Source organism: Gadus morhua, chromosome 21 (genome assembly GCF_902167405.1).
Source record: "Gadus morhua chromosome 21, gadMor3.0, whole genome shotgun sequence".
NCBI classification, from domain to species: Eukaryota; Metazoa; Chordata; class Actinopteri; order Gadiformes; family Gadidae; genus Gadus; species Gadus morhua.
Genome location: NC_044068.1, coordinates 2,570,210 through 2,593,817, shown reverse-complemented (window position 1 = coordinate 2,593,817; position 23,608 = coordinate 2,570,210). Strand labels below are relative to the sequence as shown.

Sequence of the window (23,608 nt, the reverse complement as noted above, 5' to 3'; positions counted from 1 at the left end):
AAAAAAAACATAAGGGGTAACACTGGTGATTTTTATTGGTCGTCATGAAAAAAAACATAAGGGGTAACACTGTTGTTTTTTATTGGTCGTCATGAAAAAAAACATAAGGGGTAACACTGTCGTTTCTTATTGGTCGTCATGAAAAAAAACATAAGGGGTAACACTGTTGTTTTTTATTGGTCGTCATGAAAAAAAACATAAGGGGTAACACTGTCGTTTTTTATTGGTCGTCATGAAAAAAAACATAAGGGGTAACACTGTTGTTTTTTATTGGTCGTCATGAAAAAAAACATAAGGGGTAACACTGTCGTTTTTTATTGGTCGTCATGAAAAAAACATCAGGGGTAACACTGTTGTTTTTTATTGGTCGTCATGAAAAAAACCATAAGGGGTAACACTGTTGTTTTTCATTGGTCGTCATGAAAAAAAACATAAAGGGTTACACTGTCGTCTTTTATTGGTCGTCATGAAAAAAAAACATGGGGGGTAACACTGTCGTTTTTTATTGGTCGTCATGAAAAAAACATAAGGGGTAACACTGTTGTTTTTTATTGGTCGTCATGAAAAAAACCATAAGGGGTAACACTGTTGTTTTTTATTGGTCGTCATGAAAAAAAACATAAAGGGTTACACTGTCTTTTTTATTGGTCGTCATGAAAAAAACCATAAGGGGTAACACTGTCGTTTTTTATTGGTCGTCATGAAAAAAAACATAAGGGGTTACACTGTCGTTTTTTATTGGTCGTCATGAAAAAAACCATGAGGAGTAACACTGTTGTCTTTGTCAAATAAAATATAAGGAGTAACACTGTTGTTTTTTATTGGTATCTATAATTTTAAACGTAATGCCATCATGTTTATTGCACTGTCATATATAACCTCAGACATGACAATTTCACAAATCTCCGTGGGAAGTGGAGAGAGCTGGGAGCTAACCTGCTGGAGACCGGGGTTCAAGTCCGAGTGATGTCATCTGCTGGAAGGCTCTTATATCTAATTCATGCGAATTATAAAGTCAAGTATAACCATTGTGTTGACTTTATTCGGTGTCTTGATGGTGCATTGATAAGTTCGGAGGCTTACACTCCAAACAGTTCTGGTTCGGATCCCCGCTACAACGTTGAAGGGGTAACATCGTTTTTTTTACCGTCGTCATGAAAAAAAACACAAGGGGTAACACTGTTGTTTTTTATTGGTCGTCATAAAAAAAACATAAGCGGTAACACTGTTGTTTTTTATTGGTCATCATGAAAAAAACCATAAGGGGTAACACTGTTGTTTTTTATTGGTCGTGATGAAAAAAACATCAGGGGTAACACTGTTGTTTTTTATTGGTCGTCATGAAAAAAACCATAAGGGGTAACACTGTTGTTTTTTATTGGTTGTCATGAAAAAAAACATAAAGGGTTACACAGTCGTTTTTTATTGGTCGTCATGAAAAAAAACATAAGGGGCAACACTGTTGTTTTTTATTGGTCGTCATGAAAAAAAACATAAGGGGTAACACTGTTTTTTTTTATTGGTCGTCATGAAAAAAAACATGAGGGGTAACACTGTTGTTTTTTATTGGTCGTCATGAAAAAAAATATAAAGGGTAACACAGTTGTTTTTTATTGGTCGTCAGGAAAAAAAACATAATGGGTTAAACTGTCGTTTTTTATTGGTCGTCATGAAAAAAAATATGAAGGGTAACACTGTCGTTTTTTATTGGTCGTCATGAAAAAAAACATAAGGGGTAACACTGGTGTTTTTTATTGGTCGTCATGAAAAAAAACATAAGGGGTAACACTGTTGTTTTTTATTGGTCGTCATGAAAAAAAACATAAGGGGTAACACTGTCGTTTCTTATTGGTCGTCATGAAAAAAAACATAAAGGGTAACACTGTCGTTTTTTATTGGTCGTCATGAAAAAAAACATAAGGGGTAACACTGGTGATTTTTATTGGTCGTCATGAAAAAAAACATAAGGGGTTACACTGTCGTTTTTTATTGGTCGTCATGGAAAAAAATATGAAGGGTAACACTGTCGTTTTTTTTTGGTCGTCATGAAAAAAAAAATAAGGGGTAACACTGGTGTTTTTTATTGGTCGTCATGAAAAAAAACATAAGGGGTAACACTGTTGTTTTTTATTGGTCGTCATGAAAAAAAACATAAGGGGTAACACTGTCGTTTCTTATTGGTCGTCATGAAAAAAAACATAAGGGGTAACACTGGTGATTTTTATTGGTCGTCATGAAAAAAAACATAAGGGGTAACACTGTTGTTTTTTATTGGTCGTCATGAAAAAAAACATAAGGGGTAACACTGTCGTTTCTTATTGGTCGTCATGAAAAAAAACATAAGGGGTAACACTGTTGTTTTTTATTGGTCGTCATGAAAAAAAACATAAGGGGTAACACAGTCGTTTTTTATTGGTCGTCATGAAAAAAAACATAAGGGGTAACACTGTTGTTTTTTATTGGTCGTCATGAAAAAAAACATAAGGGGTAACACTGTCGTTTCTTATTGGTCGTCATGAAAAAAAACATAAGGGGTAACACTGTTGTTTTTTATTGGTCGTCATGAAAAAAAACATAAGGGGTAACACTGTCGTTTTTTATTGGTCGTCATGAAAAAAAACATAAGGGGTAACACCGTTGTTTTTTATTGGTCGTCATGAAAAAAAACATAAGGAGTAACACTGTTGTCTTTGTCAAATAGAATATAAGGAGTAACGCTGTTGTTTTTTATTGGTGTTTTTTATTGGTCGTCATGAAAAAAAACATAAGGGGTAACACTGTTGTTTTTTATTGGTCGTCATGAAAAAAAACATAAGGGGTAACACTGTCGTTTCTTATTGGTCGTCATGAAAAAAAACATAAAGGGTAACACTGTCGTTTTTTATTGGTCGTCATGAAAAAAAACATAAGGGGTAACACTGGTGATTTTTATTGGTCGTCATGAAAAAAACATAAGGGGTTACACTGTCGTTTTTTATTGGTCGTCATGAAAAAAAATATGAAGGGTAACACTGTCGTTTTTTTTACCGCCGTCATGAAAAAAAACATAAGGAATAACACTGTTGTTTTTTATTGGTCGTCAAGAAAAAAAACATAAGGGGTAACACTGTCGTTTTTTATTGGTCGTCATGAAAAAAAACATAAGGGGTAACACCGTCGTTTTATATTGGTCGTCATGAAAAAAAACATAAGGGGTAACACTGTTGTTTTTTATTGGTCGTCATGAAAAAAAACATAAGGGGTAACACCGTTGTTTTTTATTGGTCGTCATGAAAAAAAACATAAGGGGTAACACTGTCGTTTTTTATTGGTCGTCACGAAAAAAAAACATAAGGGGTAACACTGTCGTTTTTCATTGGTCGTCATGAAAAAAACACATAAGGGGTAACACTGTTGTTTTTTATTGGTCGTCATGAAAAAAAACATAAGGAGTAACACTGTTGTCTTTGTCAAATAGAATATAAGGAGTAACGCTGTTGTTTTTTATTGGTATCTTTAATTTTAAACGTAATGCCATCATGTTTATTGCACTGTCATATATAACCTCAGACATGACTATTTCACAAATCTCAGTGGGAAGTGGAGAGAGCTGGGAGCTAACCCGCTGGAGACCGGGGTTCAAGTCCGATTGATGTCATCTGCTGGAAGGCTCTTATATCTAATTCATGCGAATTATAAAGCCAAGTATAACCATTGTGTTGACTTTATTCGGTGTCTTGATGGTGCATTGTTAAGTTCGGAGGTTAACCCTCCAAACAGTTCAGGATCGGATCCCCGTTGAAGGGGTAACATCGTTTTTTTTACCGCCGTCATGAAAAAAAACATAAGGAGTAACACTGTTGTTTTTTATTGGTCGTCAAGAAAAAAAACATAAGGGGTAACACTGTTGTTTTTTATTGGTCGTCATGAAAAAAAACATAAGGGGTAACACCGTCGTTTTATATTGGTCGTCGTGAAAAAAAACATAAGGGGTAACACTGTTGTTTTTTATTGGTCGTCATGAAAAAAAACATAAGGGGTAACACCGTTGTTTTTTATTGGTCGTCATGAAAAAAAACATAAGGGGTAACACGGTCGTTTTTTATTGGTCGTCACGAAAAAAAAACATACGGGGTAACACTGTCGTTTTTCATTGGTCGTCATGAAAAAAACACATAAGGGGTAACACTGTTGTTTTTTATTGGTCGTCATGAAAAAAAACATAGGGAGTAACACTGTTGTCTTTGTCAAATAGAATATAAGGAGTAACGCTGTTGTTTTTTATACGTATCTTTAATTTTAAACGTAATGCCATCATGTTTATTGCACTGTCATATATAACCTCAGACATGACTATTTCACAAATCTCAGTGGGAAGCGGAGAGAGCTGGGAGCTAACCCGCTGGAGACCGGGGTTCAAGTCCGATTGATGTCATCTGCTGGAAGGATCTTATATCTAATTCATGCGAATTATAAAGCCAAGTATAACCATTGTGTTGACTTTATTCGGTGTCTTGATGGTGCATTGTTAAGTTCGGAGGTTAACCCTCCAAACAGTTCAGGATCGGATCCCCGTTGAAGGGGTAACATCGTTTTTTTTACCGCCGTCATGAAAGAAAACATAAGGAGTAACACTGTTGTTTTTTATTGGTCGTCAAGAAAAAAAACATAAGGGGTAACACTGTTGTTTTTTATTGGTCGTCATGAAAAAAAACATAAGGGGTAACACCGTCGTTTTATATTGGTCGTCGTGAAAAAAAACATAAGGGGTAACACTGTTGTTTTTTATTGGTCGTCATGAAAAAAAACATAAGGGGTAACACTGTTGTTTTTTATTGGTCGTCATGAAAAAAAACATAAGGGGTAACACTGTCGTTTTTTATTGGTCGTCACGAAAAAAAACATAAGGGGTAACACTGTCGTTTTTCATTGGTCGTCATGAAAAAAAACATAAGGGGTAACACTGTCGTTTTTTATTGGTCGTCACGAAAAAAAACCATAAGGGGTAACACTGTTGTTTTTTATTGGTCGTCATGAAAAAAAACATAAACGTGTTCCTTTATATTTTTTTTCATGACGACCAATAAAAGACGACAGTGTTACCCCTTATGTTTTTTTTCATGACGACCAATAAGAAACGACAGTGTTATCCCTTATGTTTTTTTTCATGACGACCAATAAAAAATAACAGTGTTACCCCTTATGTTTTTTTTCATGACGACCAATAACGGCATAAATTGGTAAAAAACACTTCAGAGGATTTAAAATAATTGGTACACAAATTTCACATAACCAAGTGCAAGACATCCTGCACATGAGAACAAGTGTATAACACTTTTATTGGTCATCATGAAAAAAAACATAAGGGGTTACACTGTCGTTTTTTATTGGTCGTCATGAAAAAAAATATGAAGGGTAACACTGTCGTTTTTTATTGGTCGTCATGAAAAAAAACATAAGGGGTAACACTGGTGTTTTTTATTGGTCGTCATGAAAAAAAACATAAGGGGTAACACTGTTATTTTTTATTGGTCGTCATGAAAAAAAACATAAGGGGCAACACTGTCGTTTCTTATTGGTCGTCATGAAAAAAAACATAAGGGGTAACACTGTCGTCTTTTATTGGTCATCATGAAAAAAAATATAAAGGGTATCACTGTCGTTTTTTATTGGTCGTCATGAAAAAAAACATAAGGGGTAACACTGGTGTTTTTTATTGGTCGTCATGAAAAAAAACATAAGGGGTAACACTGTTGTTTTTTATTGGTCGTCATGAAAAAAAACATAAGGGGTAACACTGTCGTTTTTTATTGGTCGTCATGAAAAAAAATATAAAGGGTAACACTGTCGTTTTTTATTGGTCGTCATGAAAAAAACATAAGGGGTAACACTGGTGTTTTTTATTGGTCGTCATGAAAAAAAACATAAGGGGTAACACTGTTGTTTTTTATTGGTCGTCATGAAAAAAAACATAAGGGGTAACACTGTCGTTTTTTATTGGTCGTCATGAAAAAAAACATAAGGGGTAACACTGTTGTTTTTTATTGGTCGTCATGAAAAAAAACATAAGGGGGAACACTGTTGTTTTTTATTGGTCGTCATGAAAAAAAACATAAAGGGTAACACTGTCGTTTTTTATTGGTCGTCATGAAAAAAAACATAAGGGGTAACACTGTCGTTTTTTATTGGTCGTCATGAAAAAAAACATAAGGGGGAACACTGTTGTTTTTTATTGGTCGTCATGAAAAAAAACATAAGGGGTAACACTGTCGTTTTTTATTGGTCGTCATGAAAAAAAACATAAGGGGTAACACTGTCGTTTTTTATTGGTCGTCATGAAAAAAAACATAAGGGGTAACACTGTCGTTTTTTATTGGTCGTCATGAAAAAAAACATAAGGGGTTACACTGTCGTTTTTTATTGGTCGTCATGAAAAAAACCATAAGGAGTAACACTGTTGTCTTTGTCAAATAAAATATAAGGTGTAACACTGTTGTTTTTTATTGGTATAGAAGTGTAGAGAGCTCTGGGCTAACCCCCTGGAGACCGGGGGTCAAGTCTCGTCAATGTCCTCTGTTGGAAGACTCTTATCTCTATTTCTTGCGAATTATAAAGTCAACTATGACCATTGTGTGGAATTTATTTCCTGTCTTGATGGTGCATTGATAGGTTCTGAGGTTAACACTCTAAACAGCTCAGGTTCGGATCCCCGCAGAAACGTGGACACTGTCGTATATTATTGGTCATCATGAAAAAAAACATGAGGGGTAACATTGTTGTTTTTTATTGGTCGTCATTTTTTATTGGTATCTTTAATTTTAAACGTAATGCCATCATGTTTATGTCATATATAACCTCAGACATACTTAATTTACAAATCTCAGTGGGAAGTGGAGAGAGCTGGGAGCTAACCCCCTCGAGATCGGGGTTTTACGTCCGGTTAACGTCCTCTGTTGGAAGACTCTTATTTCTATTTCATGCGAATTATAAAGTCAAGTATAACCATTCAATTGACTTTATTCGGTGTCTTGATGGTGCATTGATAAGTTCGTAGGTTAACTCTCTAAACAGTTCAGGTTCGGATCCCCGCAAAAACGTCGAAGCGGTAACACTGATATTTTTTATTGGTCGTCATGAAAAACAACATAAGGGGTAACACGTAACACTGTTATTTTTAATTGGTCGTCATGAAAAAAAACATAAGGGGTAACACTGTTGTCATTGTCAATTAAAATATAAGGGGTAACACTGTCGTTTTTTTTCTGTCGTCGTGAAAAAAACATAAGGGGTAACCCTGTCGAAATGTATCGAATAAAACATCGGGGGTAACACTGTTGTTTTTTATTGGTCGTCATGAAAAAAAACTAAAGGGGTAACACTGGTGTTTTTTATTGGTTGTCATGAAAAAAAACATAAGGGGTAACACTGTTGTCTTTGTCAAATAAAATATAAGGTGCAACACTGTCGTTTTTTATTGGTCGTCATGTGAAAAAAAAAAGGTTAACACTGTTGTTTTTTATCAAATGAAACTAACATAAAACATAATAACATAAGGGGTACCACTGTCGATATTTATCAAATAAAAACATAGGGGCTAACACTGTCGTTTTTATTGGTCATCATGAAAAAAAAAATAGGTTAACACTGTGGTTTTTATTAAATGAAAATTAAGTAGCAATGTGAGTCTGGAATCTGCCCTCACCTGCGTCAATCAATTACTTGTCATTGCTAACCATTTTAGTTAAGCATTGACCTTTTTATGTTTCTTTGAATGGTACGATCCTCTGTTCGTTCATTTATTTTTTTACATACAAATAATCTCTTCTTTGTAGAGTTTTAGTTGGGCACTTTAAGCAACTCCTATATTGTAGCCTGTATTGTACTGAAGGCCTATCAGGTGTAATAAGAGTAAATGTATCATACACACCTATTAATAGTAATTCATAAAACTAATTCTGTGTGTGTGTGTCGGTTTTGATGGAGCCTTGTTCCATCCTGCAAAACTGGTTTAATCTCCTCTAAAACGGCGTCAGTTTTGAGATTAGACTAACACGCACAAAATACGTCCTCTAGTGTCTGATGTGAATTTCTCTGAAGACACAGCAATTGAGATCAAGGTAAAACACAGCTGCAGGTTAAGACGTCACGTGACTTCTTGAGATAAAAACCGTGTTTCACTCTAAAAAGTGGCTAAACTAACGACAGAGCAATTGCCCCCAACCGTCTCCCAAACACTTAACAATAAGGCAGCAACTTTTTGTGTGTGTGTGTGTGTGTGTGTGTGTGTGTGTGTGTGTGTGTGTGTGTGTGTGTGTGTGTGTGTGTGTGTGTGTGTGTGTGGGGGGGGGTTGCTAGCGTGCATGGTACATTATAAACCACCAGTATGAGGAAAGCCAATATCAGTTCTACTTCTTGTTAGTGACTAGTTTACTATTTAACAAGCACATATCTGCCTCTCTACTTAACTACCAGGCATCATTATAACGATGGTGACACCGTATCAGGCAGAAGTGAGTCTTGTAACATTTGGACGAACATGCAGCGAAATACAGAAATACACAACATCTCTTGTGATAGGAGACAGTGCTGCCCCCTGCTGTTGACCCCGCTGTTACACAATGTTAGAATTACCCTTCTGCTCTCTGCGGCCGGGGAACATCTTCCCCTACCGTTCAAAACCCGCAGTGCAACAACATAGTAGCCTTAAAATACAAATAGCCAAATAATAGTTTTACTATCCATTATTTATTTTATTTTAATTAATATTTCCTGTAATTTAGGGAAGCCTAATGCATTCACTTAAGGACAACATTTTGCTCTGTTTTAATGCAAAACAATTAATCTGTGATTTTTTTTCGGCATAAACAATATCATTATCTCAGAATTCAGATAAAAGTTGCGATGGAAAAAAAGATTCTCCTTTGTTTTTCTGAATGAATGAGATACGAGATAAATCCTGCCTGTCTCCAGCTGCTGTGACTGAGGAATAACCAAACATCTGCTCTGTTTAACTAAGACAGTATCCTCAAACACAAACCTGAACTTAGCTGGGTTAACTCAGCGGATGGGACGTGTTCAATGGATCCAGCTCTCAAGCGTTTCTACTTAGAAAAACAAGAGCAGATTTTTGGGGTTTCAATTTAAACTTTTCTCAGAATCCTGAAATAATAATCTTGTTCGTTCAGAAAAACAACAGATTTTCATTCCCACCGGAAAAAAATTCACAGAATTCAGAGATGCTAATCTGGTTGATGAAAACAAATCAAAATCCATCCGTTGATTCTAATAAACAAACAACACTAGGCTCTAGTAAATAAGACATTTTTAAGCCTTTTTTAGTAAATAAAGCTGTCAAAGGCTACTGAAATAGGCCTTCACATTTGGGTAGGTATTATCCAAGACATTATTCCCTATATGATATTATAATAATGTATTAAAATAATAATACCTTGATTACGATATCAATCACTGCAATCGATACGGAACGTAAACTAAATCCTGATTTAATTAAACATTATTCAAATAATCATTATATAATATTATGAAAACATAATTATCATCAACATTGCATAATAAATCATGCATCCCCTCTCATTTGCATGATTTATTATGCAATGTGATGAGTATTTTAAGGATGTGACCAATAGGATACAGGGGGACCCAGTCAGTGACCAATAGGTGACAGGAGCACGCGCCGTATGTTTTCCCGGGGGCGCCATCTGACCGGAGGACTTAAAGGTTTAGGCGGGATTGCTTCCCGCGTGAGATTAAAGGCGCCAACATGGGGCATACGTCCCGCCGCGCGCAGTGTCCGTCCGGCAGCCAAGGCGGGAATATGTATCTTCTCTTCCCGCGCAAACCGACTGTGGAGAAGAGGAGCGCGAGGAGCGCCGTTTGAAGACTTCTGCAGGGAGATCCTCCGTTTGTCGCGCGCTGACTCCTGGACACGATGCGCACGCATGTCCTGCTGCTGCTCGCGCTGCTGGCGGGCGCTGTCACAGGCGCGCGGGAGAAATCGCAACTCGGGACGGCTGACCGACTCAGGTCCTGTATGGTTTTCAGTGGTCTTCAGTATTTTTCAGTGGTCTTCATGGGGGTCTTAATTGGTCTTCAAGGGGGGGTTGCGAGATGATTGAACCTGGTTTTACTGTAACTCCTGTAAGCTTACGTGACATCAGAGGATGGAGTTATTAAGATAGTAAGACATTACGGTGTTTGTGCTCAGTCGTTTCCAAACCTGTTCAGACATCTGGAGGCGCTGATCCCCGTTGCCATCTTTAAGACGGAGGAGTCACGTGATGATAGTTAAATAATACATTTTAATGCTCCTCGTGTCACTAAAGGAAAAGGAGCCAAAACACAACCAAATGGAATTATTTGAACAACTACCTCAACATATATGTACTTCTTAACCTTTAAAAGGTTAAAGGTTCCCCTGGTCAGTAAATCACTTATCTTACGTAAAGCGTAATCAGCGTTAATATTCTTTCTGAATTAAAGTTATTGTTATGGCTTAGGGAGGTTATCCCCGGCCGGACCGGAGCCAAGCCGCGACACTGCGTTCTAATCCCGCTCTCCTCCACCGCTGGGCTAACACAGCAGTGCTAACACCACTGGGCAAACACCGCTGGGCTAACACCGCTGGGCTAACATAGCAGTGCTAACACCGCTGGAATAACACCGCTGGGCTAACACCGCTGGGCTAACATAGCAGTGCTAACACCGCTGGGCTAACACCGCTGGGCTAACACCGCTGGGCTAACACCGCTGGGCTAACATAGCAGTGCTAACACCGCTGGGCTAACACCGCTGGGCTAACATAGCAGTGCTAACAGCAGTGAATGCACAGCGGTGCCTGTGGTCTAGTATTACCCTACCCCCAGGGTGTTAGACAGTAAATGTGTTCCTCAGGGTGTGGTGATGTCCTGTGTTTCATTACAGCGTAAGACCACCCCTCGTGAGCCCCCCCCCCACATCCGGCCCCCGGCTGGTGGGTGCCTCCTCTGTCTCCTAATCCCTGTAATCTCCAGGCGCTCCGAGGTCGTCTCATCATCCCGTTCACTTCTTCCTTTCAGGACGAAGAGGGAGATTCCTACGGGCGTCGCGCTCCGGAACACTGGGAGGTAGAGGAACACCTTAACTTAACCCGTTACCCCTTAACATCAACCTGTTACCCCTTAACATCAACCTGTTAACGCTTAACATCAACCTGTTATCCCTTAACATCAATTTGTTAACCCTTAACATGACCCTGACCTGTTACCCCTTAACAGCAACCTGTTACCCCTTAACATCAACCTGTTAACACTTAACATTAACTTGTTAACCCTTAACATGACCCTGACCTGTTACCCCTTAACATCAACCTGTTACCCCTTAACCTCAACCTGTTACCTCTTAACATCGACCTGACACCCCTTAACATCAACCTGTTAACACTTAACATCAACTTGTTAACCCTTAACTTCAACCTGTTACCCCTTAACATCAACCTGTTACCCCTTAACATCAACCTGTTAACCCTTAACATCAATTTGTTAACCCTTAACATCAACTTGTTGACCCTTAACATCAACTTGTTAACCCTTAACATGACCCTGACCTGTTACCCCTTAACATCAACCCGTTACCCCTTAACCTCAACCTGTTGCCTCTTAACATCGACCTGACACCCCTTAACATCAACCTGTTACCCCTTAACATCAACTTGTTAACCCTTAACATCAACTAGTTAACCCTTAACATTACCCTTACCTGTTACCCCTTTATATTAACCTGTTTACCCTTAACATCAACCTGTTTACCCTGAACATCAGCCTGTTACCCCTTAACATCAACCTGTTTACCCTTAACATCAACCTGTTTACTCTTAACATCAACCTGTAACACCTTAATACCAACCTGTTGCATCGTAATATAAACCTGTTACCCCTTAACATCAACCCGTTACCCCTTAACCTCAACCCGTTACCCCTTAACATCAACCTGTTACCCCTTAACATCAACCTGTTACCCCTTAACATCAACCTGTTACCGCTTTACACCGAGCTGTTTACCCTTAACATCAACCTGTTACCCCTTAACATCAACCTGTTGCACATTAACGTTACACTGACCTGCTCACCCTTTACATTACACTTACCTTTGATCTCAATGCATGAGGTCCCTTTCTATACAACAGGAAATGGGTTAGAACTTAGAGCCTGTGAATTCTGTTTCATCACAAAGCTCAGACCAAGACGCCAACCTGTCTGACCCCACCCTGTATGACCCTGTCTGACCCCACCCTGTATGACCCTGTCTGACCCCACCCTGTCTGACCCCACCCTGTATGACCCTGTCTGACCCCACCCTGTCTGACTCCACCCTGTATGACCCTGTCTGACCCCACCCTGTCTGACCCCACCCTGTATGACCCTGTCTGACCCCACCCTGTATGACCCTGTCTGACCCCACCCTGTCTGACCCCAACCTGTATGACCCTGTCTGACCCCACCCTGTATGACCCTGTCTGACCCCACCCTGTCTGACCCCACCAGCTCCATCTACAAGAGGAGCCAGGACGCCACCAAAGTCTCCGTCACCAAGTCGGACCAGCTGCTGAGTATTGGCGACCAGGACTTCACCATGCGGCCCAACTTTGGAGGTGGGGGTGGGGGGGGTTCCCCGTCCTGTTACACCGCTCTGACCCAGACGTTCAGCAAGGCCTTTCAGCCGCTGTTCAACACATGTTACTGTGCGTTCACACCAAACCCGAAGGGACGACACGATTCCATACAAAGTCAACCGAGACGCGAATCAAGGCAAATTTTCCCTAGAGAAAACCCGCGTCAAGATTTGATTTGCAGCGCGACACTTTTGACAGCACGGGCGAGCGCGTTTTGGTGGATTTGCAGCGCGACACTTTCGCTCGAATTAAACTATTTCAACTTTGCCGCGACATTCGCGTGATGACAGCCAATCAGCGTTCAACTGCGTGGCCACTGGGTGATGTGCGTTACGTAACAGCCAATCAGCGTTCAACCGGCCAACCCTTCCCTGCAGTGCAGTCCGGGGTGAACCGCAGCATGGAGGAGAAAGGGATTGTTGCCGTTTGCGACACCCGGAGCTCCATATATAACGCTATATAATATAATTGTATTGTATGGACGGGATTGGGCTTCGAGGGGTTTGTTTTACCGGCCTTTTGTGTTCCACGATTATTAGGTACCATATTTAATAAATCGCTGTCTAATCAATACTTCATTCACTCCCTCTTCCGTGGTCATTACAATATTATGAAGACTGCGTCTGGTTCTCCGACGTCTCTCCCTCTTCCACAACAGGTAAAGACATGCAATGGTGGTTATCTCGGCCATGGTTGAGAATGAATTGGCATGAAGCACCGTTGGCGGGCAAAAGATGCGACAAATTCGCCTGACAAAACTTGCACAGCGACAGATGATTTGTCCCACAACAAACGGGCGACAAATATGTATTTTGGTGTGAACGCAGCATTAGGTGGTTCAAACCAGAGAGCTTCTTCTACACTCGCTTTCTAACCCTCAAACCATCGGTACTTGGAGCGGGAAACACTGCTTGGATACGATGAGGTAACCAGGGCTGGATTATGGGCAGCTGTGGATCGGTAATTACTTAATTCACTAATCAACTCATTAGCAGGAACACCTGCCTGCACCTGTCTGTATGCAGCTGTCTTTATGCACCTGTCTGTGTGCACCTTTCTGTTTGCAGCTGTTGGCTCTCAGTAATCTAATTTTAATCTCTGAGGTGAGCGCTCAGATGTGTTCATGGTTTTTGTATATTCCTCTTTAGTGATTTCTCTTTAGCAATGAAAGCGTTCTAGAAATACGGATATTAGGATATAAGGATATTAGCGGTAGCAGAACCGAGATAATTTCCATACACACAGCAGTACTGCTTTTATTATGATATTTTATGATTTTAATAGCGGTATCATATCACGGTTTCAGATGCATTGTTTTCGTATTGAACGTTGGTATAAAACAAAGGCTTTGCGTTGGTTTTATTTGGGAGGATTTGGTCGCATGTTTATAATCTCATTGTCTTTATATTCAATCAGAGAGCCTCCCACTGCCTGGTGGGATTAGAGTATCCAGCCATACTTTAGTCGATGCACTCTGCACACACTGCATGCTCTCAACAGGGATTTGGGCGGACATTTTGTTGCTGTTTGAAACAGAAAAACATTAAGAGGAGACCTCTTTGTAAAATGTAATCCAATTGGTTACTGGGACCATGATACTGACAGGCTTACCCTGGCTGCCTGTACGCACCTCCACTCTGAAGGCCTGTACCCAGAGATGATGGCTGGTTGGCAGGCTGGTTTGCTCTCTGGTTGGCTGGCTGTTTGGTTGGCTGGCTGGCTGTTTGGTTGGCTGGTTGGCTAGCTGGCTAGATGGCTGCTGGCTGGTTGGCTGGCTAGTTGGCTGGTTGGCTGATTGGCTTGCTTGCTAGTTGGATGGCTGGCTAGTTGGCTTGCTAGTTGGATGGCTGGCTAGTTGGCTGGCTGGCTAGTTGGTCGACTGGTTGGTTGGCTGCTGGCTGGCTGGTTTGCTCTCTGGTTGGCTGGCTGGTTGGCTGCTGGCTGGTTGGCTGGCTGGTTCCTCACAGCGTGTGTTGGTTCTAGGGCCGGCCGTCCCGGTGGGGGTGGACGTCCAGGTGGAGAGTCTGGACACCATTTCAGAGGTGGACATGGTGAGTCTGCTGCTGGAGCGCCAACCCTTTGGAGGAAATGTCTCTCTAGTAATAGAGTCATAGAGTTACTCCCTGTCTTAACTCCCCTACCTGCTCCTTAACAAACGGTGTAACCCCTAACTGCACCTTAAAAAACTGTCTGTGTTCACTGTATAACCCCTACCTGCTCCTTACCAAACTGTCACCAGGCTGTGACTGCGTTAGACTCACCAGGTGTGTGTGTGTGTGTGTGTGTGTGTGTGTGTGTGTGTGTGTGTGTGTGTGTGTGTGTGTGTGTGTGTGTGTGTGTGTGTGTGTGTGTGTGTGTGTGTGTCAGGACTTCACCATGACTCTGTACCTGCGGCACTACTGGAAGGACAGACGTCTGTCCTTCCACAGCTCCACCAACCAGAGCATGACCTTCGACGGGCGGCTGGTGAAGAAGATCTGGGTGCCCGACCTGTTCTTCGTCCACTCCAAGCGCTCCTTCACCCACGACACCACCACAGACAACGTCATGCTGAGGGTGTTCCCCGACGGAAAGGTCCTCTACAGCCTCAGGTAGGAGTCACCTGTTAGCACCCTAGGAAGAGTCACCTGTTAGCACGCTAGGAGTCACCTGTTAGCACCCTAGGAAGAGTCACCTGTTAGCACGCTAGGAAGAGTCACCTGTTAGCATGCTAGGAGGCGTCACCTGTTAGCACGCTAGGAAGCGTCACCTGTTAGCACGCTAGGAAGAGACCCTGTTAGCATGCTAGAAAGTCACCTGTTAACACACTAGGAAGTATCACCCGATAACACGCAAGGAGTCACTTGTTAGCACGCTAGAAGTCACCTGATAGCACGCTAGAAGTCACCTGTTAGCTAGCTAGGAGTCACCTGTTAGCTAGCTAGGAGTCACCTGTCAACAGGTGTGAGGTTGAAATGAACGTCTTGCCCGATGTGTGTTGTTGGAAGGCGACCCGGCGGGTTTTGGGTTTAGGGCGACAGCACCAGTGATCCCCGGCTCAGATGAGACGGCTCAGGCCAATGCTGTTAAACACCCAGTCAGTCGCCGTCTGCCTTTACAGGCTGGGATCCACCAGGTCAGGACTTTGGGATGTCGGGCAGCGACCCACTGCCCGCTCCGGCTAATCCCTGATGGAGAGGGTCCAGTGAAAGGGGTCTGGGGAAGAGGCAGAAAGCGTCCACGAGCCAGAGTCACATTCAGTTGATTGGCTGTAGAGTTGCTGGCAGATGACCAATGGGTTTACAGCCAGCGTCATTAGTTCAGGCGTTGGACACAATGACCGGATTAAAGTCTGTCCACCCTCGGAGGAACTGAAGAACCCCCCAGAACTGAGTGAGAGGGGGGCGACCGACCGGGGTACCGACCTGGGGGGGGGGGGGGGGGGGGGTACCGGGGGCTGGTCAGCATAACTTGTATAACTGCCGAATGTGTTCAGACTTAAACACCCGAAACGCATTTCAAGTACTTAGAGAGTAATAAACAATCTCAGATAAAGTGATCAAACAGAACAGAACGATACACGGCTGATGGGAACATCTGTGAAGATAAAATGAATACTAATAGACTGCTACTCCTCTGCTGAAGCGTAGCATAGCGTAGCGCAGGGTAGCGTAGCGTAGCGCAGCTCACACACCACCACGACTCAATCCAACCCTGAGGCGGGCACTCTGTGTCGGAGGCCAGCATCGTGCGGTCGGTGACCGCGGCCAACCACACGCGGCAGGGATTAGCATTCATTGAAATGAGTCTGGGAAAATCTAAATGTTTCATACATGTAGCGTGTGAGGCCAGATTTCTGGTCTCCTGTTCTGTGATTCGAGCGATGGTACGGCGGTCCCCCCCCTCCATGGTCTCCGAGGAGGGGGTGTTTGTGTAGTGGTGATCACACGGGTTGCTTGTCAGCGCGGTCAGGGCAGGGTTCATCTCTGGGAGCAGAACCCAACCCCTCTGCCCTTGAGATGTTGGAGAGGTGTGGCGATCGACCGCGGATTAGCGACCAGCGGTCGGGGATTTCCACTGATTGTTTGTGCGAAAACACCTGAGATCAGATTAACGGTGTCATACTGTAGCAGCAGAATACAGGACCCTCAAACATCCAAAGTATACGTCAAGGAAAACATGATCCGATCTACATCCAGAGCGTTGGAGAATACAGGCTCATCCAACTGGAGCAGTGGCGGCAGAAGAGGGCTATGAAGCTCAGCAGCTTAATATTAATAATAATATAATAACATAATAGTCCTCTCCAGATGGGCGCTGAGCTCCATTAACCTCTCATGCTAATCTGCACATGTGCAGGTCTGCAGCGGCAGGCCGTCCACTCGGTCTAATCCCCACGAACAATCCGACGTCACAGGACCGCTCGCAGGACTGTTACCCTGGCAACCACCAACCGGAAAGTCATGTGACGTGGCTCGTGCTGATTTGACCCCACCTCCACCTTGTGTCTCTGCTTCTTCTCCTCCTCCTCCTCTTCCTCCTGCTCCTTGTCCTCCTCCACCTCCCCCTCCTCCTGCTCCCCCTCCCACTCCTCCTGCTCCTCCTCCCCCCTGCTCCTCCCCCTCCCCCTCCCCCTCCAGGGTGACCGTGACCTCCATGTGCAGTATGGACCTGAGCTGCTTCCCCCTCGACACGCAGACCTGCTCCCTGGAGATCGAGAGCTGTGAGTTCCTCCACCCAAAACACCTCCACCTCCTCCTCCACCCAAAACACCCCCACCTCCTCCTCCACCCAAAACACCTCCACCTCCTCCTCCACCCAAAACACCTCCACCTCCTCCCCCACCCAAAACACCTCCACCTCCATCTCCACCCAAAACACCTCCACCTCCTCCTCCACCCAAAACACCTCCACCTCCATCTCCTCCTCCACCCAAAACACCTCCACCTCCTCCTCCACCCAAAACACCTCCACCTCCATCTCCTCCTCCACCCAAAACACCCCCACCTCCTCCTCCACCCAAAATACCTCCACCTCCATCTCCTCCTCCACCCAAAACACCTCCACCTCCTCCCCCACCCAAAACACCCCCACCTCCTCCTCCACCCAAAACACCTCCACCTCCATCTCCTCCTCCACCCAAAACACCTCCACCTCCATCTGCTCCTCCATCCAAAACCCCTCCATCTGCTCCTTCACCTTCATCGGCTCCTCCACCCACCACACATCCTACTAACCTCTTCAGAAACAGCATTTGAACGTTCACGTTATGAACGGCTTTACAAAATGATGCCGCTGTCATGCTAAATTTGTACCGGCTGCCAAATTTGTACCGGGCGCGTCATCCATACGTAATCCATTCCAAACCTGCCCGGCAACAGATGGTCGCGTCGTCCGTTGCTGGGCAGGTTTCAAAAAACATTCGCGCTCATGTTGCCAAAGACGAAATAACATAATACAGTTAACGGATCGCTAGATAACACTTGTTTTTACTTTATATTTGTATTGTATTTAATTTTTTTATCAAATTTAGCAAGTATACTGAGTGTTTAAAGCGGGTCAAGGAAGAAAAAGCACAATACAGATAACGGATCGCTAGATAGGTTCGTGAATGTTCGTGAACCTTTCACGTCATTCGACGCGATCATCTGTTGCCAGGCAGGTTTGGAATGGATTACGTATGGATGACGCGCCCGGTACAAATTTGGCAGCCGGTACAAATTTGGCATGACACCGCCCTGAGTGGACCAATCAGAGCACAGCTCTAGTGTCTATGCCCCGCCCCCCAGACGCCTACACGGACGATGACCTCATGCTGTACTGGAAGGAGGGCAACGAGTCGCTGAACACCGACGACCGCATCTCCCTCTCCCAGTTCCTCATCCAGGAGTTCAGGACCTCCTCTAAGCTGGCCTTCTACAGCAGCACAGGTAAACAAACACAACACTAAACAACACTAAGCTGCCTTCTGCAGCAGAACTGGTAAACAACAACAACACTAAACAACAACAACAATACTAAACAACAACACTAAACAACACTAAGCTGCCTTCTACAGCAGCACAGGTAAACAACAACAACAACAATACTTAACAACATTCACAAACACCTAGCTGCCTTCTACAGAAACATGGGTAAACAACAACTTTAAACAACACTAAACAACAACAACACTAGACACCACCAAGCTGCCTTCTACAGCAGCATCGGTAAACAACAACACTAAACAACAACAACGCTAAACAACAACACTAAACAACAACACCAAGCTGGCCTTCTACAGCACCAACGGTAAACAACAACAACACAAACACCAAACAACAACATACAAAAAAACAAAACTAAGCACCACCTTAACATTTGTTTCCAACTTTTTCCCCTTTGCCCTCCTTCCTCCATGCTGTTGACCTTTGCCCTCTGCCCCCAGGCTGGTACAACCGCCTCTACATCAACTTCACCCTGCGGCGCCACATCTTCTTCTTCCTGCTGCAGACCTACTTCCCCGCCACCTTGATGGTGATGCTCTCCTGGGTGTCCTTCTGGATCGACCGCCGCGCCGTGCCCGCCCGTGTGCCGCTAGGTTAGCCCCGCTAGGATAGCCCCACTAGGTTAGCCCCGCTAGGTTAGCATCACAAGGTTAGCACCGCTAACCCAGCGGGAAAGTTACTTTGAGCTGGTAGCTTGTTGTGAGTCAAGTTAGTAAGCTGCTAGCTGGTCCCTCGTGTCCCGCGGTATCACCACGGTGTCACCATGGTTACCTCCTGTCTCCAGGTGTCACCATGGTTCCCTCCTGTCTCCAGGTGTCGCCATGGTTCCCCCGTCTCCAGGTGTTACCATGTTGTCACCATGGTTCCCTCCTGTCTCCAGGTGTCGCCATGGTTCCCCCGTCTCCAGGTGTTACCATGTTGTCACCATGGTTCCCTCCTGTCTCCAGGTGTCACCATGGTTACCTCCTGTCTCCAGGTGTCACCATGGTTACCTCCTGTCTCCAGGTATCACCACGGTGCTCACCATGTCCACCATCATCACGGGGGTCAACGCCTCCATGCCGCGGGTCTCCTACATCAAGGCGGTGGACATCTACCTCTGGGTCAGCTTCGTCTTCGTCTTCCTCTCGGTCATCGAGTACGCCGCCGTCAACTACCTGTCGACGCGGCAAGAGAGGAGGGAGCGGCGGGTCCGGGAGCAGGACGCCAGGGAGCGGGAGCTCAGAGAGCAGGTAGGGAGCGGGGTTCAGTCGTAGCGCTGCGTCGAGGTCCTCCGTGTTCACTAGTTTAGATGTGAGGCCTTTTGGAGCTACGCACAACGTTTGGGTTCCACAAACGCCTCTGGACGGACGTCTGGCCATCGGACCTCCGTGAACAGGCCAAACGTTATCTTCACAAAGACAGGAAGGGCAGAAAAAAGCCCACAATGTCCCGAATGTCAATTCAGTAAACAATCTTTTACCAAATACGGTACTTTTTTATTAGAAGCATACCAATGCATTCTTTTGATTTTATTGAACATACTGATGTATGTTTTCCAACTTCCTGTCCCCAGCTGCCCTGTACCTGCGAGGCGCCGCGGCCCGGCGGTCCTACAGGGGGCTACGGCGAGGCGGCTGGACGCTTCGGGCTGATGGCGTCGCTGGGGAACGGCGTGAAGCAGCGGGAGACGGTGCTGCTGCAGCTCGCCATGGAGCGCGACCAGCTGGGCGGTCAGGTGACCGACCAGGTGACCGGTCACGTGAACTCCGGCGGCTACGAGAGCACCTGGGTCGACACGCACATCATTGACTCGTACGCCCGGGTGCTGTTTCCGGGCTCCTACGTGCTCTTCAACATCATCTACTGGTCCATCTACTCCTAACCCCACCTACTGCTAACCCCACCTACTGCTAACCCCACCTACTGCTCACCAGGACTGCTGAGACCTTCTCCACAGGAGCAGCTAGGGGTTACAGAGACAGGTCATTAAGGAGCAGGTAGGGTTAGACAGTACAGAGACAGGTCATTAAGGAGCAGGTAGGGGTTAGACAGTACAGAGACAGGTCATTAAGGAGCAGGTAGGGGTTAGACAGCACAGAGACAGGTCATTAAGGAGCAGGTAGGGGTTGGACAATACAGAGACAGGTCATTAAGGAGCAGGTAGGGTTAGACAGTACAGAGACAGGTCATTAAGGAGCAGGTAGGGGTTAGACAGTACAGAGACAGGTCATTAGGAGCAGGTAGGGGTTAGACAGTACAGAGACAGGTCATTAAGGAGCAGCTAGAGGTTAAGACAGTACAGAGACAGGTCCTTGAGGAGCAGGTAGGGGTTAGACAGTACAGAGAAGGGTCATTGAAGAGCAGGTAGGGGTTAGACAGTACAGAGACAAGTCATTAAGGAGCAGGTAGGGGTAAGACAGTACAGAGACAGGTCATTAAGGAGCAGGTAGGGGTTAGACAGTACAGAGACAGGTCATTAAGGAGCAGGTAGGGGTTAGACAGCACAGAGACAGGTCGTTAAGGAGCAGCTGGGGGTCAGGGGTCATCTTGCTCTAGGATGTCTACAGGAAGGCTGTGGAGATTGATGGATCGAACCGGGGACCTTTGGGCCGGGACAAGCTCTGACAAGCCCTGAAATACGTTGGACCTGCTCTGGACTCAGACTGATGAGACAGACCAGCGTCAGGAGACGAAGAACAAGCCAGGAGATGAAGACCCAGTCAGCACTGAGGAGTCTCCTAGAACGAGGCCGTCTGGCTCAACCGATTCTGCAGAATCACAAACATTCACCTGAGGTTGAGAAGTTGTAAAAGGGGAGAAAGTGGGCCAATGCAACGTGGCTAGGAAGGATGAAAGACCTGACGTTTAGGGCAGGGGGGTGGAGAGGTTGGGTTGGGTGGAATGAAGGGTTGGAGGAGAGGTGGGTGACAACATTTAATAATTATTTAAATCTTAACATTGGTGTTGACTTTTTTTTCTTTCATCGTTCAAATTGAATAAAAAATGTAGTTAACGTCAGACATCTTTTAATTCAATTAAATGAAAAGCCTGCTATACCGGTTTCAGAGACAGATTATGATTATCTTCCATTTCCTTCTGGGTCTTTGCGAAGATGTTTCCTTCTTGTGTTTTGTGCCGGATTTAGAAATCAGAGTTCCATGACAATCACATCAAGTGGCACCTGGGAGATTTCCATGTTGATTCATGTGTGTTTAGTCATCTAAATAATTAATAATTAATCTGTGAGAAGTACGCTCCATGCAGCCTACTGACTTTCCATCCACAAGAAATAAAGGTCCCCTCAAATAAATGTTGAATTATGAAACTAAAGACCCCTGAAATAAATATAGGTCATCCTTTGAAGAACATCCTGTTTTGAATAAAAATCGTTCTATTATTTACTACTATATTTCTTTATTTAGGCGAGTGCTGCATGCTGCAGTGCTCACCAATATTTCTTCTTAGGCCGTATTATTTCTTTCTTTCTTCATTATTCTCTTAAAATGTTTGGACCTTACTACTTCAACAATATTTGACCTAGAGACTTTTTAACCAATAAACAGAATTTACTCAGGGTTGTAGCATTCGACTAGATCCATCCAGATTTATTAAACAGTTGCTGTTACGAATCTTACCTCATCATACTGGAAGCCAGGAAAACCGTAAAACAGTATACTCTAATTAATATATAAATATAATAGATATTCTAATCACATAGAAATGCAATTATATTTCGATAATAAACCCTTTAGACTGTGAACACGAATATATAAATTACAAAATATAGTTCCCTTTTTGGGAGTTAAACCAGAACAAACATAATTGAATGTCTGTTTCTCAGTCCATGAAAACCAAGAAAATACCAAGCGGTCTTCTTAGTATAAAATAGAATAGAAATTAATAAAGTAAAGTTCTGGCAATTAAAAACGAGATTATAGAGCTCTACATGTGTGTGACGGTTAAAGTGTTTTTGCCTGCATTCTCTGCATGGACCTTAAAGATTCTGGGATGTTCAGAAGATGGCGACGGCTCCTCACGAGCCACTGGGAAAAGCAATCCTGGAAACAGCGGCAGTTTCTTTCATCAACGGTCATTCACTCGGCTGATTTCGGTCTTCTTATAGATTAACTTTGCCGACCGGCTTGCAGTTTATCATCAAAGCAAACCGAGTATTTTGTAAGGTAAATATTACACTTTAAATACTTTTTAAAAGTTATCTCCAAACATAAACAGCAGGACCACACATCCTTGTATGCTTGAAGAGATTAACCCGCGAAAACACATCACCATGGAAACCATAACAAATACCTTAAAATGCAGTGGTCACTTAAAGAGACACACACCAACAGTGATACAGGACAGCGTTAGCTGACTCAATACAGCTTGGTTAAGCTGTATTGAGCTGTACATTCCATTGTTAAAATGTCTTTAGCTTGGAATCGATCGCTACTACTTTTTCTAATTTAAATACTTCATAAAAAATGATATCCAACTTTTTATAAGTAAATTTTACAGTGGAAGTCAATGGGAGGAGTTTTATTCCGTCAGCCCATTCTCTGACGCTTCAAATACTTCAAACGTTTAACAAATCCTCTATTTTGATCTTCAAATCTGTCTAACAGATTTTCGATAACATTTTAAACCCGCTCGTATATTTTCAGTTGCTATCGTTGACATCTCTGAGCGCAGCTCGGAGCGTGATGACATCACCTGCCCAAACCCTAGGCGGCTATCCAAAAGCTAATATAACCACTTCAGACATCGCGGAGCCTAACAATGTCAATATTTAACCTGGAAACACAATGTTAAGCTTAAACGGTTACGGTATTCAGTATATTGTAGCCTACCTCAAATTTATTGTTAAGTTTATTTTTTTTTCACAATGTCTTTTATTTATGATGACTATATGCTCTGTAAGGTGACCTTGGGTGTCTTGAAAGGCGCCTCTAAATTAAATGTATTATTATATTATTAAATGATTACAACCACCTTGCTTTTTCTTTCCAACCATTTG

The 23,608-nt window shown here is 43.5% G+C and overlaps 1 protein-coding gene across 1 annotated transcript; it reads left to right on the top strand.

Annotated features, from left to right (window-relative positions):
- Positions 1 to 9,598: 9,598 nt before the first annotated feature.
- LOC115534915 (gamma-aminobutyric acid receptor subunit rho-1-like) lies at positions 9,599 to 20,644 on the top strand. Its single transcript, XM_030346204.1, has 10 exons — positions 9,599 to 10,023; positions 11,055 to 11,102; positions 12,519 to 12,625; positions 14,630 to 14,697; positions 15,014 to 15,237; positions 17,266 to 17,348; positions 18,415 to 18,555; positions 19,053 to 19,205; positions 19,618 to 19,844; positions 20,168 to 20,644. The coding sequence occupies exons 1-10, from the start codon at positions 9,929 to 9,931 to the stop codon at positions 20,474 to 20,476; spliced, it is 1,455 nt and encodes a 484-aa protein (XP_030202064.1). The 5' UTR covers positions 9,599 to 9,928; the 3' UTR covers positions 20,477 to 20,644.
- Positions 20,645 to 23,608: the final 2,964 nt, after the last annotated feature.